This window comes from Dama dama, chromosome 12 (genome assembly GCF_033118175.1).
Source record: "Dama dama isolate Ldn47 chromosome 12, ASM3311817v1, whole genome shotgun sequence".
NCBI lineage: Eukaryota > Metazoa > Chordata > Mammalia > Artiodactyla > Cervidae > Dama > Dama dama.
This window is the reverse complement of record NC_083692.1, coordinates 67,798,752-67,813,633: the sequence shown is the minus strand read 5'-3', so window position 1 is coordinate 67,813,633 and position 14,882 is coordinate 67,798,752. Positions and strand designations below refer to the sequence as shown.

General features: G+C 37.6%; 1 protein-coding gene across 1 annotated transcript in view; it reads left to right on the top strand.

Annotated features, from left to right (window-relative positions):
* The first annotated feature begins 7,356 nt into the window (after window positions 1–7,356).
* The window catches only part of FAM98B (family with sequence similarity 98 member B), a 30,082-nt gene continuing 22,556 nt past the window's right edge, over window positions 7,357–14,882 (top strand). The window contains exons 1-2 of the mRNA XM_061157618.1: window positions 7,357–7,465; window positions 14,235–14,380. Of these exons, the coding sequence (XP_061013601.1) occupies window positions 7,395–7,465; window positions 14,235–14,380 (217 nt within the window). The 5' untranslated portion in view covers window positions 7,357–7,394. The remainder of the gene's footprint in view (window positions 7,466–14,234; window positions 14,381–14,882) is intronic.

Here is a 14,882-nt window from a genome sequence, read left to right as displayed (position 1 = left end):
CTATGTTGAGCCGTCCTCCTGAACTTGGGATGAATCTTACTTGGTCATGGTGTATGATTTTTTTTTATGTGTTGTTGGATTTGGTTTACTAATATTTTGTTGAGAGTTTTTGCATCTATATTCATCAAAGATATAGGCCTATAATTTTTTATTTGGCAATATCTTTTTCTGGTTTTGGTATCAGGCTATTGGTGGCTTCATAGAATGTCTTTGGGAGTATTCTCTCCTCTTTAATCTTTTGGAAGAGTTTGAGAAGGATCAGTCTAGGTTCCTTTTTTGTATGTTTGGTAAAATTCACCATGAAGCTCTCTGGTTCCAGACTTCTGTTTGTAGGGAGTTTTCTTTTAAGTCATAGGTTTTACTTTTAGTAATTGGTCTGTTCAAATTATCTATCTTTATTTATTTAATTTTGGTGGGTTGTATGTTTTTAGAAAGTTGTCTATTTCTTCTATTTTATCAAATTTGATGGCATGTTTTGGCATATTGTCAGTTTATCATATTCTCCTATGGCTTTTTAATGTTTTGATTTCTGTGGTATCAGTTGAGATTTATCCTTTTTCATATTTTATTTTATTTATTTGAGTTCTGTTTCCTTCTTGCTGAGCCTGGCCAGAGGTTTGTCAATCTTGCTTACCCTTTCAAAGAGCCAGCTCTTAGTTTTATTGATTTTTGTTTTCTATTGTTTTTTTAATTTTGATTTCTTTATTTCCTCCCTGATCTTTATTAATTTTTATTTCCTTCTTCTGACTTTAGTTTTGTTTGTTCTTCTTTTTTCTAATTCTTTTAGGTTGTATGTTAAGTTTTTTATTTTTACTTTTTGAGGAAGGACTATCTTGCTATGAACTTCTAAGTTCTAATTCTAAGAACTTCTTGTGATACATCCCATAGATTTTCTATGGTTGTGTTTTCATTGTCATTTATCTCAAGGAATTTTTAGATTTCCTTTTTGATGTCCTTGTTGACCCATTGGTCTTTTAGTAGCATTTTGTTTAGGCTCTATGTAATTGGATTTTTTTCTCATTTCTTTTCCTGTGATTGATTCCTAGTTTCATGCCATTGTGGCCAGAGAAAATGTTTGAAATAATTTCTATCCTCTTACATTTTTTGAGGTTAGTTTTGCGCCTTAGTATGGCATCAATCCTAGGGAATATTCCATGTACACTTGAAAGAATGTGTATTATGGGGTTGTTTTTTTTTTGGGGGGGTGTAACATCCCGAAAATGTCAACTAAACCAAACTGTTCTATTGTATCATTTAGGATCTGTATTGCCATATTGATTTTCTCTCTAGATCTATCCAGTGGTGTGTTAGTCTCCTGCTATATTCCCATCAGTTTCTCCCTTTATGTATTTAATATTTATTTTATAAATTTGATTTCTCCCATATTAGGTACATATATGTTGATGCCAAAGAAACTTAAAAAAAAAAAAAAAGTATTTTCCACTTGGTATACCTTTCACTATGTCCAGTGATCATAGCTTCCACTTCACCAAGCAAATCATGAAAGCTTTAACAAAAATCTTGCAAACTTCTTGAAATTACCACTGTTCTTATCACCTTCAATCATCAGACAAGGCCAGTGGAACTAATAGAAAAACTGCACTCAAGCACAAGAATTAATTACATGAGATTGAATGAACTGATAAATAATTTTTTATGATTTTGTCTAAAATATTACTGATTTTTAACAATTTGTTTCACAGATACAAGGAAAAAATTTTAAAACTTAAAACAATTTAGTAAATTAAAACCTTGTAAGCAGAATTGAAACATTTTTCTTTTTCTCCCTATCTGATTTCTCCAGAATTCAGAACTCCCAAACTAAGCCCTTTTCCTGAAGCTAAATGACTTGATATAAACTTCAGAGACCTTGCCACAGCTCATATTTAAACAGTTCTCATGGGCCACTTCAGAAAGTTTACTTGAACACCTGATGACATCATTAGAGGCATTTCAAACTGCAAAGGAAGCTTTCACTCTGACATCTAGAAATTTTAATTGACTGTTTCTTGGACCCAGAAACTGGTTTATAAATTGCTCCAATCATGAACTTTTGTTTTTCTTTTATTTTCATGAAAGTGCCTCTTATTAAATACCTGATTGTTTGCACCATGGTCCTAGTTCTGGGAGCCCAGTACATTCATCACCTCCTAAAGTGAGATGTAGTCCTTAGTTGTTCAGTCATGTCAGACTTTTTTATGATCCTTTGGACTACCAGCCTCCTTTGTCAGTGAGATTTTTCCAGGCAAGAATATTGCAATGTGGGAGTGTGTTGCCATTTCCTCCTCCAGAAAATGAGATATGACTACTTAACTAAACTGACCTGTTCTCAGAACTAAAAACTGGTTCAGACAAATGGAGGACTCTTCTAAACCACTGGTTCTTCACAGTTACCAGCTCAGCTTTTAATATGTGAAACTTTTAGAGATGTTTTAGAAGATGGTGCTATTGTGGACCTAAGTGAAAGTGAAAGTCGCTCAGTCGTGTCCAACTTTTTGGGACCCCATAGATTGTCCATGGAATTCTCCAGGGTAGCCTTTCCCTTCTCCAGGGGATCTTTCCAATCCAGGGGTCAAACCCAGGTCTCTCCCACACTGTAGGTGGATTCTTTACCAGCTGAGCCACAAGGGAAGCCCATAAGTAGGCTACCCCAAAATATGCCTCAATGGCATATTGATTATTTTGAATTAAAATTACTTAAGAAACAGCCAATGCAAGTGGGCCACTCTCATCTTCCTTTCTGTCTCCCTAAAAGCAGGAAATAAATCTGCCATGTGAAAGGTACACCCCCACATCTGGAAGTAGAAGGACACTATCTCCAGAGATAGAAAATTCAGGCTGAGAAGCCTATGTAAACAAATATTATAAATTACTTTCCCAAGCCCAGACTGTTAAATGTAACCAATTGTAATTCTGGTTATTGTAACCAAGTTTCTTTATTGATTATATTGTAACCAGATATTTAACCATGCATTTTAAGTCTTGTAATTTATGGACAGTTATATTGTATTCTGATGCTGTTGCAAAAGTGCTTCATCTTCAAAACAATTCATAGGAAGACTATAGAAGCAGTTACAACAGTTCTGCATAAAAAGGATGGTTAAGCAAGGATTCCAGCCCATAGGGACTTAACACCAGGAGCTATTCTGCTCCTGGGGCCTGTAAAGAGGTATCCAGAGGTTTTTACTTCCTGATAGACAGGTCAATGCCCTGCTTAGCCTTGAAGCAGATATAGGAGACACTGTCTGTCACCTCTCTGTTTCCCATACAATTATGGGAGTAAAATCTCTGAAGAGGGAATGAGACAAGAGAACAGGGTAGGGCAAAACTATTAAGAGAATGACACAACTATTGCAAATATGACAAAAACTGGTTAAAACCAATTAGGTCCAAGATGGCAGAAGAATCGACTTCTGTAGACCTTGAGCCACCTCATACACTCACTGTAATGTATTAGCTAAATGATACATCACAGGCACCATGACCGTTCTGAGGCTGACCATAAAAGACCAAGAAGTGAGTGGTGGCCAAATTCCTGGAAATTTCCACTCCTTCCTCAAAATAGTTGGAACAATCCTCCCACTTATCAGCCTATGAAATTACTCACCCCATTAAAAACTAACCACCCTCCACACCTTGGGGCTTCTTGCTTTCTGAGGTGGCCACACTCTGTATACAGAGTGTGGTGTCTCCTAGGGTTTGAGAGAGACGTTACTCTGTCTCTGGAATGTGTATCTCTCTAAATATGCCTGCTTTCCCACTTAGAGCAGCCTTGCCTGCCCGTTGGTGTCCTTCACAGGTGTCTTGTATTAGTAAGTCTACTCCTTGTCTAGAACTTTGGCTCTCACGGAATTCCTTCTGTGGTGTAACACAAAAACCCTGAGCTTTATTAAGTCCTGAGGACCAGGTGTGTGATTTCAGCTGCGAGATTGTGGGTTCAAGTCATCTGAAGTATGAGTGTGCTCGAGTCCCAAGATGAGGTGTGTGGTTTCAATTACATCCCCGAGGGATCAACTAACTCTGATGGTGATCAAAACGTAACCCGCTTGAGACCATATCCCTGAGGTCTCTGGGTGCTCAAAGGTGACCCCAGCCTGGAATGTACTCTTCTTGTCCCTCCTCCTTGCAATGCAAATTTCCTGGGCCAAACCCATCCCAGCCCTGAGGAACTCAAAGGATCTGGAGCAGGTTATTAGCTATTTTGGCAGTGAGAGGACCTAACAAGAATAAAATTGATCATCAGTGCTTTCCAAAGGAAAGCATTCAATGATAACATATTTAAGGTCAATTAAAAATTAAATGGAGTAACTGGGGGTTTTTTTGTCATCCAAAATGGAGCTTGGTGGCCATTGTGGATGTGTTTTCAGACATGTTCCTGCATCACTGAGAACTTGAATTTTCTGAGCTGTGTCACAGTCAAGGATACCAGCAACCATTTTCAAAACAGTACCTGCCAGCAGCTGCCAGCTGCAACCTTCTGGTCTCCAAGTCTTTCCCTGAAACTGTGCAGCTATTTTGGATACCAACTAACCTTGCTGAACAAACATTCTTACTTCTTGCTGAATCCAATCCTACTTCTTGACAAACAACTTCTATAACTTTGTGGTTTTTACCTATATAAGCCTCCCCCTTTTTTGTGGTAGTCTGATGTGAACACAGTTCAAGTGCTTCTTGAATCTGTGTTTCCCAGGCTATGGGCCTCAGCTTGGCTTGAATAAAACGCTCTTCCATTCCTTAAAATAGATTGTTTATTGATTATTTGTGTTGACAATAGCATGAAGTAGAGGTCATGATTTGGCTATCCCATTGATCCAGCACCGTGTATTGAAGAAACGTGAACTACATTGGTGACTTTGTCGTACTCAAGTGACTGTGTAAGTGCAGCTATCTTTTCATGAGAGGAACTGGTCTATAAATTCTTTTTAATAATGTTCTTATTGATTTTTTAAAAGATAATGTTGTTCTCATAAAAAGCATTGCAAAATACTCCATGTTTTTCTAGTCTCTGGAAAAATTTATATAAGATTGGTGTTATTTCTTTTTTAAGTATTTGGAAAAATCAGGAAAACACTTTGGGCTTGGAGCATTTTTTGTTGGTGGTTTTTAATTTGTTATTCTTTAATAGATATAAACTATTCATTTAAAAAAATTTCCTGTATCATTTTTGTTAAATAGTGTTTCTCAAGGAATTTATCAACTTTAAATTTTCAAATTTATTGGCATGAAATTATTCATAGCACCCTTTTATTAACTGTCTAATATCTGATGACAAAGTACCCGTGTCCTCTTTTTTATTCCTAATAATGGTTGTCTGCTGCTGCTGCTTTTGTACTTATTTATTTTTTCCTGATCAGCTTGGCTAAAGGTTTGTCAATACTACTAGTCTGCAAAAAGACTCAAATGTATCTGAATTTCTTTATTGTATTTTCTCTCATTTGTCTTTCTTTGGATATAATTCTTTTGCTTTTCACCTTCTTGCAATTGATACTTGGATAATTAATTTTCAATCTTTTGAAACTGAAAAATCTTCTAATATGTGCACTTAATGTTATATATTTTCTTTTAAGTATGGGTCTATCTGCATCCTTCACATGGTATTTTTATGGTTATTCAGTTCAAAACCATTTTCTCATATCCATTTTTTCCCTAGTTTAATTGCTAGTTTAATCTGATTATTCAGAAGTGCATTGCTTAAATTCTGAGCATTAAATGGGGATTTTAAAATTTTCTTTTTTTATTGATTCACTATTTAATTATAATGTAAGAGAACATACTTTTTATGATTTTGGTCTTTTTTTTTTTAAAGTATTTATTTATTTATTTATGACTGTATCTGGTCTCCATTGACTTCCCTAGTGGTTCAGCAGTAAAGAATCCTCCTGCGATGCAGGAGACGTGAGTTCGATTCTTGGGTCAGGAAGATCACTTGCAGAAGGAAATGGCAGCCCACTCCAGTATTCTTGCCTGGAAAGTTCCATGGACAGAGGAGCCTGGTGGGCTACAGTCCATGGGGTTGCAAAGAGTCAGATACTACTGAGCACTCGCGGTAGTCTTGGTTGTGGCACAAGGCTTCTCTCCAGGTGCCGAGGCTGGATAGTTGTGTGGACTTATTACTGGGTGGCGTGTGGGATCTTAGTTCCTGACCAGGGATCAAACTGCTTCCCCTGCATTGGAAGGCAGATTCTTAACCACTAACCTGCAAATAATTTTATACTTAAGCCTGGGTATATGGTAGAGGAGTCATTTTTTTTATTTTTAATTGAAGAATAATTATAATACTGTGTTGGTTTCTGCCATACATCAACATGGATCAACCATAGGTATACATATGTCTCCTTCCTATTGAGCCTCCCTCCCACCTTTCACCCCATCGCACCCCTCCAGGTTGTCACAGAGGAAGTCATTATTGAAAGTTATTCAAATTTATGGGTAAACTTCTCCCTGGGTTTTACAAATTTATTGGCAAGTTCTTTATTAGTAACAATGATTAAGTAGGTGAGAACATAACTGACTTCAGTGGACTAGGGCCAAGGATGTTATACCATTCTGTAAGGCTTGGGACAGTCCTTTAAAAGGATAAATTGTTACATGTTTATTTGGATATTTATTTGGGAGATACAGCTGTTAATGATTTTATGATCTATGCGGACTCTCTTATGAGTCCTAAAATATTTTTGTATCCTTTAGATAGACACTGAATTGTCCATAAATAGTATACAGAGGGAATACTGTTGTTTGTTTTTTAGTTGTGACCTATGGGCTCTAGTTCCCTGACCAGGGCTCCCTGCATTGAGGGCAGGGAGTCTTAGTCACTGGACCACCAAGGAAGTGTCACACTCACCTATATTTTTTCAGCAGTGCAACACATAATCTGCACGTGTTGAAGAGGATTCTACAGATAGATGCAAGCATCTGATCATTTCTTTGGTCTATGTTACATAATGAAACAACACTTTGTTATACATCACCTTGTCTTTATTTCTTCTTTAAAGTTGGAGCTTTATTGTGTATTTGACTTAAAAATGATTTGCGTAGGCCCATGATATTCCGTACAATTTTAGCTCAAGGTAATATTTTATTTCAGGATTTTTGTTATAAAAAGAGGGCAGGAATCTGATCCGTCAAAAACAACTTGGGTAGAATAACGATGTTCAATAAGACAAAACTCAAGCCTTTTTATTACTACTGTTTGTTGTTGATATCATTTAAAAAATCTATTATAGTTTGTGTATATAAAGTCGTTTTAGGCAGAACAGCCAATTGCCTGCAGGTCAGGAACGTTCGTATACCCCTCCTAGGCAGTTCAGGTTGAGATCCGGCCGGAACCTTGGCACCGCGGACGCCGGTTTCCGGCGGGTTCCTTAGAGAACGGAACAGCCTTGGGTCGAAGGACCATGAGAGGGCCGGATCCGGGTCCCGAACCTACGATGGAGGGGGACGTGCTGGACACACTGGAGGCGCTGGGGTGAGTAGTCCTGGGATCGCCTTTCCCCGGAGTAAGCTGTCTCTCCCCATGGCTGCCGCAGTCTCCCTCATGTGGGCCTCCGGCTGGGCTCCTGCGGCTCGGTGCAGGCCTCCTTCCCTGCCTCGCTGCCTCCGGCGCCGACGGAGTTAAGAGGGAGGCGGGAGAGAAATCCGTTTGGGGGGGTGGAGCAGGCCTGAAAAGCTAGGGCGCGTGGCCCCCCTTTCCCGAACTCGTTGTTTCGAAACTCAGCAACGGGGACCCACGGCGAAGGCGCGGAGGGGCCCGGCTGGCAGCACTCCTTTGGGAGAAAGTGTTGCTGCCCCGCGGGGGGTATTTTTGTGAGGCTCTGCAAGTCCAGAGTGTAGTTGTTGTCTCCGGGGCAAATCACTCCTCCTTCCTTGACCAGAGAAGGAGTTTTAATTCAGTGTGAATCCATTCATTAACCGTTTCTTCCATTCATTAACAACATATTAATTTGATGTTAACCTGTATTCACTAATGTGTGTTTTATGTGCTAGGCCAAGGAAAAAGAGTTTTCAGGTTACTAGTAGCTTAACTAGTCGTGGAATGTATAGTCTACTGGTGCTTGCAATTCAGAGTGGTGAGTGCTGTGAAAGCTCCTGGAATGATGTTAATACTTAAAGGCATGGGAATAAATACGTGCAAGATAGGTTCTTCCTCAGCCATAATCCTGTTTTTCTTCACAGCCCTTATCCCTATTCCAGATTATCTTGTCCTGCACATTTTTTATTTTCTCTTGAACACCCACCCTCTCCACCCGCTAATACACACACAAAAATCAGCTCCAGGAGAACAGGTTCTTTACCTGTCTTGTTCCTCAGAACATCTTACAGTCAGGTCTGGTACAATAAATAGCGGTTGAATGAATGGGTAGATGAATGAAGAAAGGTTCAAGTCACAGAATGCACAGAGGTAGGCATAGGGCCAGGCAGTTGAGAGACAAAAAAGGGAACTTTGAAGTAGGTTGATACAGCTCCAGGGCAGAGAGCAAGGAGCAGTGTTGAAGACTGGATTGATGAGATTTAGGTGAGGAACAGGGCTTGCAGCACCTTTTAGGCCATGTTGTGGATTTTGTTCTTTGTCATAACAGAAGTGCAACATGATTAATGAATTTAAAAAGGGGAGTGTTTAGATGTCTAGTTTAAAAAGTTAGTTCTGTCAGCATGGTAGAGAATAGATTGGAGAATTTTTTAGTAGTCTAGGCAAGAAGTGATGGTTGCTTAGTGGCAGTGCATATAGAAAGATGTACATTACTGGTCTTGGGCTTCCCAGGTGGCACCGTGGTAAAGAATCTGCCTGAATGCTGGAAACGCAGGTTTGATCCCTGGGTCGGGAAGATCCCTTGAAGTAGGAAATGGCAACCTATTCCAGTTATTCTTGCCTGGAAAGTTTCATGGACAGAGGAGCCAGGCAGGCTACAATCTTTGGAGTTGCAAAGAGTCTGCACCTGCACACATTACTGGTCTTAGTGATTGATTGGATTAGATATTAGAGCTGAAGGAGATGATGATATTGATGATTTGTTGATAAGTATTTATTGAGCAATAAAATAAAATGATACACTTTGGAATCTCAGTTGGACAAAGAAGAAAGTGAAGACAGCCAGGAGCTAGTAAATACAGAGAATACAGAGGAAGCATAGAAACAGGTACAGATGGTATCAAGTGTGGTCAAAAGGGCAAGTTGGAAGGTAGAATAAGTAGGCCGTGGTCAGGGAGTGATTTGTTCAGATTAGTGATTTCAGATGTGATTTAGTTCCAAGTGATGGTGTGGCTTACTTATGTGTAGTGGCAAAGAGGCTGAGAACTCAGGGTATTGGAAAGGGTATAGATATGGGTTGTGAAGACACTCAGTATCATTGAGGAAAATAGGAATGGAGAGGAAGCTGAGCACAGGGAACGTTGACGAGTGTCCGAGAGACTGATGCGTGAGAGCCGTGAGAGGAAGGGGGTGGCACGTCTGACAGGCCTGAGCCGAGAGAGCAGGAGGTATTCACGAGAAAATGGAGCCAATCAGAAAACGGGCAGAAGATCTAAGTAGACATTTCTCCAGAGAAGACATCCACATGACCAAAAAATACATGAAAAAATGCTCAGCGTTGTTAGTTATTGGAGAAATGTAAAAGCTACAATGAAGTGTCACCTCACACTGGTCAGAATGGCCATCTTGAAAACTTCTACAAGTAATAAATGCTGGAGAGGATGTGGAGAAAAGGGAACCCTCCTATACTGTTGGTGGGAATGTAAATTGTTAAAACCATTATGGAGAACAGTGTGGAGGTTCCTTAAAAAAACAAAAAATAGAACTTCCATATGATCCTGCATTCCCACTCCTGGGCGTACATCTGGAGAACACCATAATTTGAAAAGATATATGCATTGTAGTGTTCATTGCAGCTCTATTTATAATAGCCATGATAGGGAAGCAACCTAAATGTCCATTGACAGAAGAAATGGATAAACGTGGTGTATTTATACAGTGGAATATTACTCAGCCATAAAAGACTGAAATAATGCCATTTACACAACATGGATGGACATAGAAATTAAGTGAAATAAGCCAGTCAACGATAAATATACAGTATTGCTTATATGTGCAATCATATAAGTGATACAAAAATGAACTTTCATACAAAACAGAAATAGACCCACAGGATGTAGAAAACAAACGTATGGTTGCCAGAGGGGGAGGATGTTGGGGGGAGGGATAAATTAGGAATTATATACATAAAATAAACAGGGATCTACTGTATAGCACAGGTAACTACACTCAGTATCTTATAAAAATCTATGGGAAAAGAATCTGAATAGAAAGATATGTTTGTACATATAGCTGAATCACTTTGTGGTACATCTAAAACTAACACAACATTGTAAAACAACTTCTCAATTTAAAAAAAGATAATAGGGAGCAGTGAGTGATATGAATGATGTATTGGGAAGCAAGGAGAACAAAAACCCCACTGTTTGACCTTTGGGCACTTATGAGAGAAATACCCAAGGCTCAGAGTAGTGGGGATAAATCTTTCTGAGAAGACACTTACAGAATAGGAGAGTTGTTGTTTATGGATGGAACATAGGGGAAGAGTTTGGGAAGTAGGAAGAAGTGGAGAGCTGAATCAGAGACAAGCCAGTAGGGTGAGTAAATGACGGGGGGAAAAAGGGTCTCGTATTTTATATATTGGCTTATGAAAATAGAAAAAAGAAAGTAATTTAGACCTTCACTATGTCCTTTTGAAGATCTGCCAGTGGCCCTACTGGACTGAATTTGGTTCACCCAGCTTAAAGCAGTGTCAGATCAGCAACTATGGTTCCACTGTGTATGGCCCTTGGGGAGTTGAGGCCTAGGGGAGTTGTCTCAAGTGTTTGGAATTAGAGTGGCACTTTCCTGATTGAACAATTGATAGAACAAACTGGGCATGGTAATACGTCTCTTATAGGATATTATAATTAAATGTGTTAATATACATACAGCAAGTAGCACTGGCCTAAGATTAGTTTATAAATGTTAGTTGCTATTATGATTATGATTGTTCACTATTCATGTTACATGCATTTATCTTCCTTTTTTACTTTTGTCTGTTTTGATGAGCTGAGGCATTAAGGATTGTGTATTCAAGATTTAGTATTTTTGGTGATTTAGTAAATTTTTGTTGAATTTTACAACTGGCATTTCAGTAAAAATAACATCACCAATAATATAGTTAAATTTTTTTTGAGAGCTCATGATTGTTGCTTTATTGCAGAAATGAAAGCAAGTAGGGAGAAACAAGATGTTTACTATGAAATCTGAATGAGAGGCTCTGTAAGTCATGGTAGAAAGGTAATACCAGGGGAACCAGTCTTGGTTAGAGGAACAGAGATGGTCTAGTCCTAGCTGACTGCATTACCTGGCCAGGTTATTTATTTTGTTTCCTTATTAGTGTGGACAGAAGTTTGAGTTCACCTGGAGCATTTTGGGTCAAATCTGGTTTTGAAACAATGTCATCACTTGTTTATCTTCTGATATTACCTTCTGTAGTATAATGTTAGTTGCTCAGTTGTGTCTGACTTTGTAGTCCCATGGATTGTAGCCCGCCAGGCTCCTCTGTCCATGGGATCCTGCAGGCAAGAATACTGGAGTGGGTTGCCATTTCCTTCTCCAGAGGATCTTTCCGACCCAGGGAGTAAACCCACGTCTCTTAGGTCTGCTTCCTTGGCAGGCAGGTTCTTTACCACTAGCTCCACCTGGGAAGCCAGAATTAACTTAAAAGCATTACTGTAAAGAGTGGATGATTGTAATATTCCTCTGGCCTGCTGCATAAGGCAGATATGCTAATCTCATTAAGCCCTGCTTTCTTATCTGCAAAATGGGGACTTAAAAAAACCCTTCCTAAGATATGACCAAAGAATTTAGAGAAAAAGAAATGCAAATGGCCTTTAAATGTATGAAAAGGGTACAGTCTTGCCATAAGAGAAATGTAAATTAAAACTATATTGAGATAACCATATGGTCAAAAATCCAAATGTTTGGCAACTTTGGTGAGTTATGGGTAATGGATACTTTTGTATTTTAATTGTATAATCCTTATATAGGAAAACTTTATAGTATCCAGCAAAGTTCCATATCCATTTACCCTTTGATCTAACAATTGCACCTCTAGGAATCTATCCCATATATACACTGACAAAAATTTGCCCAATTTTTTTTCTTTGCCTAATTTTGATAATAGCAGAGCACTACAAAAAAAACAATCCTTCAGTGGGGGGACAGCAAATAAAATATGGTACACGCAGACAGTGGAGTACTATACAACCATAAATATGATTGAATAATATTTCTGATTTCTAATATATACGTGCACACACATATCTGTCTCTCTCTCTCTCTCTCTCTCTATATATATATGTTAAAAAAAGGAATAAAACCTAGATAGTAGGCTGCCTTTTATCTAAACAAGTTCACATTTGTGTGTGCGCGCGCATGTATGGACTTCCCAGGTGGCGTAGTGGTAGAGAATCCACCTGCCAATGCAGGATCTGCAGGAGATGTGGCTTTGATCCCTGAGTTGGGAAGGTCCCCTGGAGAAGGAAATGGTTACCGTCTCCAGTATTCTTGTCTGGAAATCCCATGGACAGAATAGCCTGGTGGGTTACAGCCCAAGGGGTAGCAAAGAGTAAGATACAACTGAATGACTAAGCACTCACGTGTGTGTGTGTGTGTGCGTGCATGTGTGCGTGTGTATATGTATTTAAAAACATGGTTTGACACCCCCAAATGAATACATATGGTTTCCTGTGAGGAAGGGGGGAACCAGAGCAGAGGGAACAGCATTAAGATTACAAGCTAGATTTGTCTGAATGTACCATGTGTTGCTTTTGACATTGAAACCATAAAAATGTTTTACATAATGATAAAGCAAACCTAGAATGAAATAAAAAAAATGTTTCAATATATTGTGTAGGATTTAATCACATGGAAAGAAATTGTTTTTCTGTACATCCTTACTGGAATGGATTCTAGAAATAAGAGTATAAATTGTTTTCAGTAATTTTATTAGTAATACTGTTTTTTCTATTCTGAAACTATGTAATTTATTTTTATATTTGTTGTTGTTTAGTCACTGAGTTGTGTCCGACTCTTTGAGACCCTCATGAACTGTAGTCCACCAGCTCCTTCGTCCATAGCATTTTTCAGGCAACAGTACTGGAGTGGGTTGCCATACTAGGATTCTACAAATGTCATAAGAAACCAGAATTTTCATTGTAAGAGAAAAATAGATTAAAATGTAAAGCAAAATAGGTAAAAACTCTATAATTCTAAATCTGAATTGAAGACAGCAGTGTGAACTCCCGATGTAATTTCTCTTAAAAAGGTACAGTTGCTGTGACTAATCTTTACTGCCAGATTATGTGCTCAAAATAAATACCATTGAAGAGAATCAGGGCTTCTTTGGAGAAATGGCTGGTTGCAGGTAGAAGGCAAGAACATATTGTCATAGAAAGCAAGAAAAATATTCAAAGAATTCTGGGAACTAGTCAGAGAACTCATTGACTAACATGAATGGGCTCCCACTAATCAGAGATAGGACAGTTTGAGAATCAAATGAAAAATAACTGCAGTGGGTTAAAACCCAGCATATGTGCTGAAACTTACAAGTTTGTAATGTGGGGAAAAAGCTCAGATACACTAAGAACAATAAAGGAAAACTGATATCAAATTCAATTTAGATAATATGTCAAAGTGGTTTGAAAATTTAAGGTTCTATTCAGATACACTTTGTAGCAGTGTTTAAAAATATAAACTTATAAAAGAAATGGTTAAGAGTAAAATAATTTTATACATCTTTTTCGGCTTTAAATTTTTAAATTTAAAATTTGCATCCATTCTCCTTTAACTGTGTTACTTTTTTCTTATTCCTGTAACTTAGTATAGTTATTATTCTGTTTGACTTTGTTATATGTAATATTTATCTTAAAATAGGTTGATAATTTTACTAAAAAACTTTAAAACAAAAAAATCAAATGTTAATTATGTAGAGCAGAAATCAGCAAACTATTTTTATAACAGACCAGATAGTAAAAATTTTAGGTTTTGCTGGCCATGACTTCTCTGTCACAAATGTAGGGAAACAGATACATGGATACATTTATTGTCTGTGTTCTAATAATATTTTATTTACAAAGACAGGCAACAGACTTTGATTAAAAAGTATTACATATATTAGGGTTTTCCTTATTGTTTTAATCTTTTATATTTTCCTTTTTAGGTATAAGGGACCACTGTTGGAAGAGCAAGCACTTACAAAGGCAGCAGAGAGTGGACTGTCTTCACCTGAATTTTCAGAGCTCTGTGTTTGGTTAAGCTCTCAAATAAAATCACTGTGCAACTTGGAAGAAAGTATCACTTCAGCTGGTATTGCCATTAGTTTTGTTTACTTTTCTGTTTACTAGTAAAATGAAATGATAGGTTATGATTTGCAGTTTTATCTTTAATGTGCTCACTGTACAAAGAAAAGTCATTAAAACAAAGAACTTCAAAAAAAAAAAAAAGAACTTCAGTATGTGATTTTAAATATCTTTTAATTTTATACTGATTGACCCAAAATTATTTCTTAAATTTATACAAAATTATAAATAATTATTGTTTATCTGCTGTCTTGAACTTAGTATTGAATTTGGTTATTAAAAAGTTTAATTTTTGAATGCTGCTTTTTTGGAATTAAGGTTTTTTTTTCCCCCTAAAGTATATGTAATCCCTAATTTAAGTTATGTTACCAAACCTATAACTCAGGACATGGATTCACATAGGAATACATCTGTAAAAAAATTCCTCTGCTAGTTTATAAGTTTTGTTTAATTCATTACTGTTGGTAGCTGGAATTCTTGTGGGTCTTTGGTAGAAGATAAAAATTTGT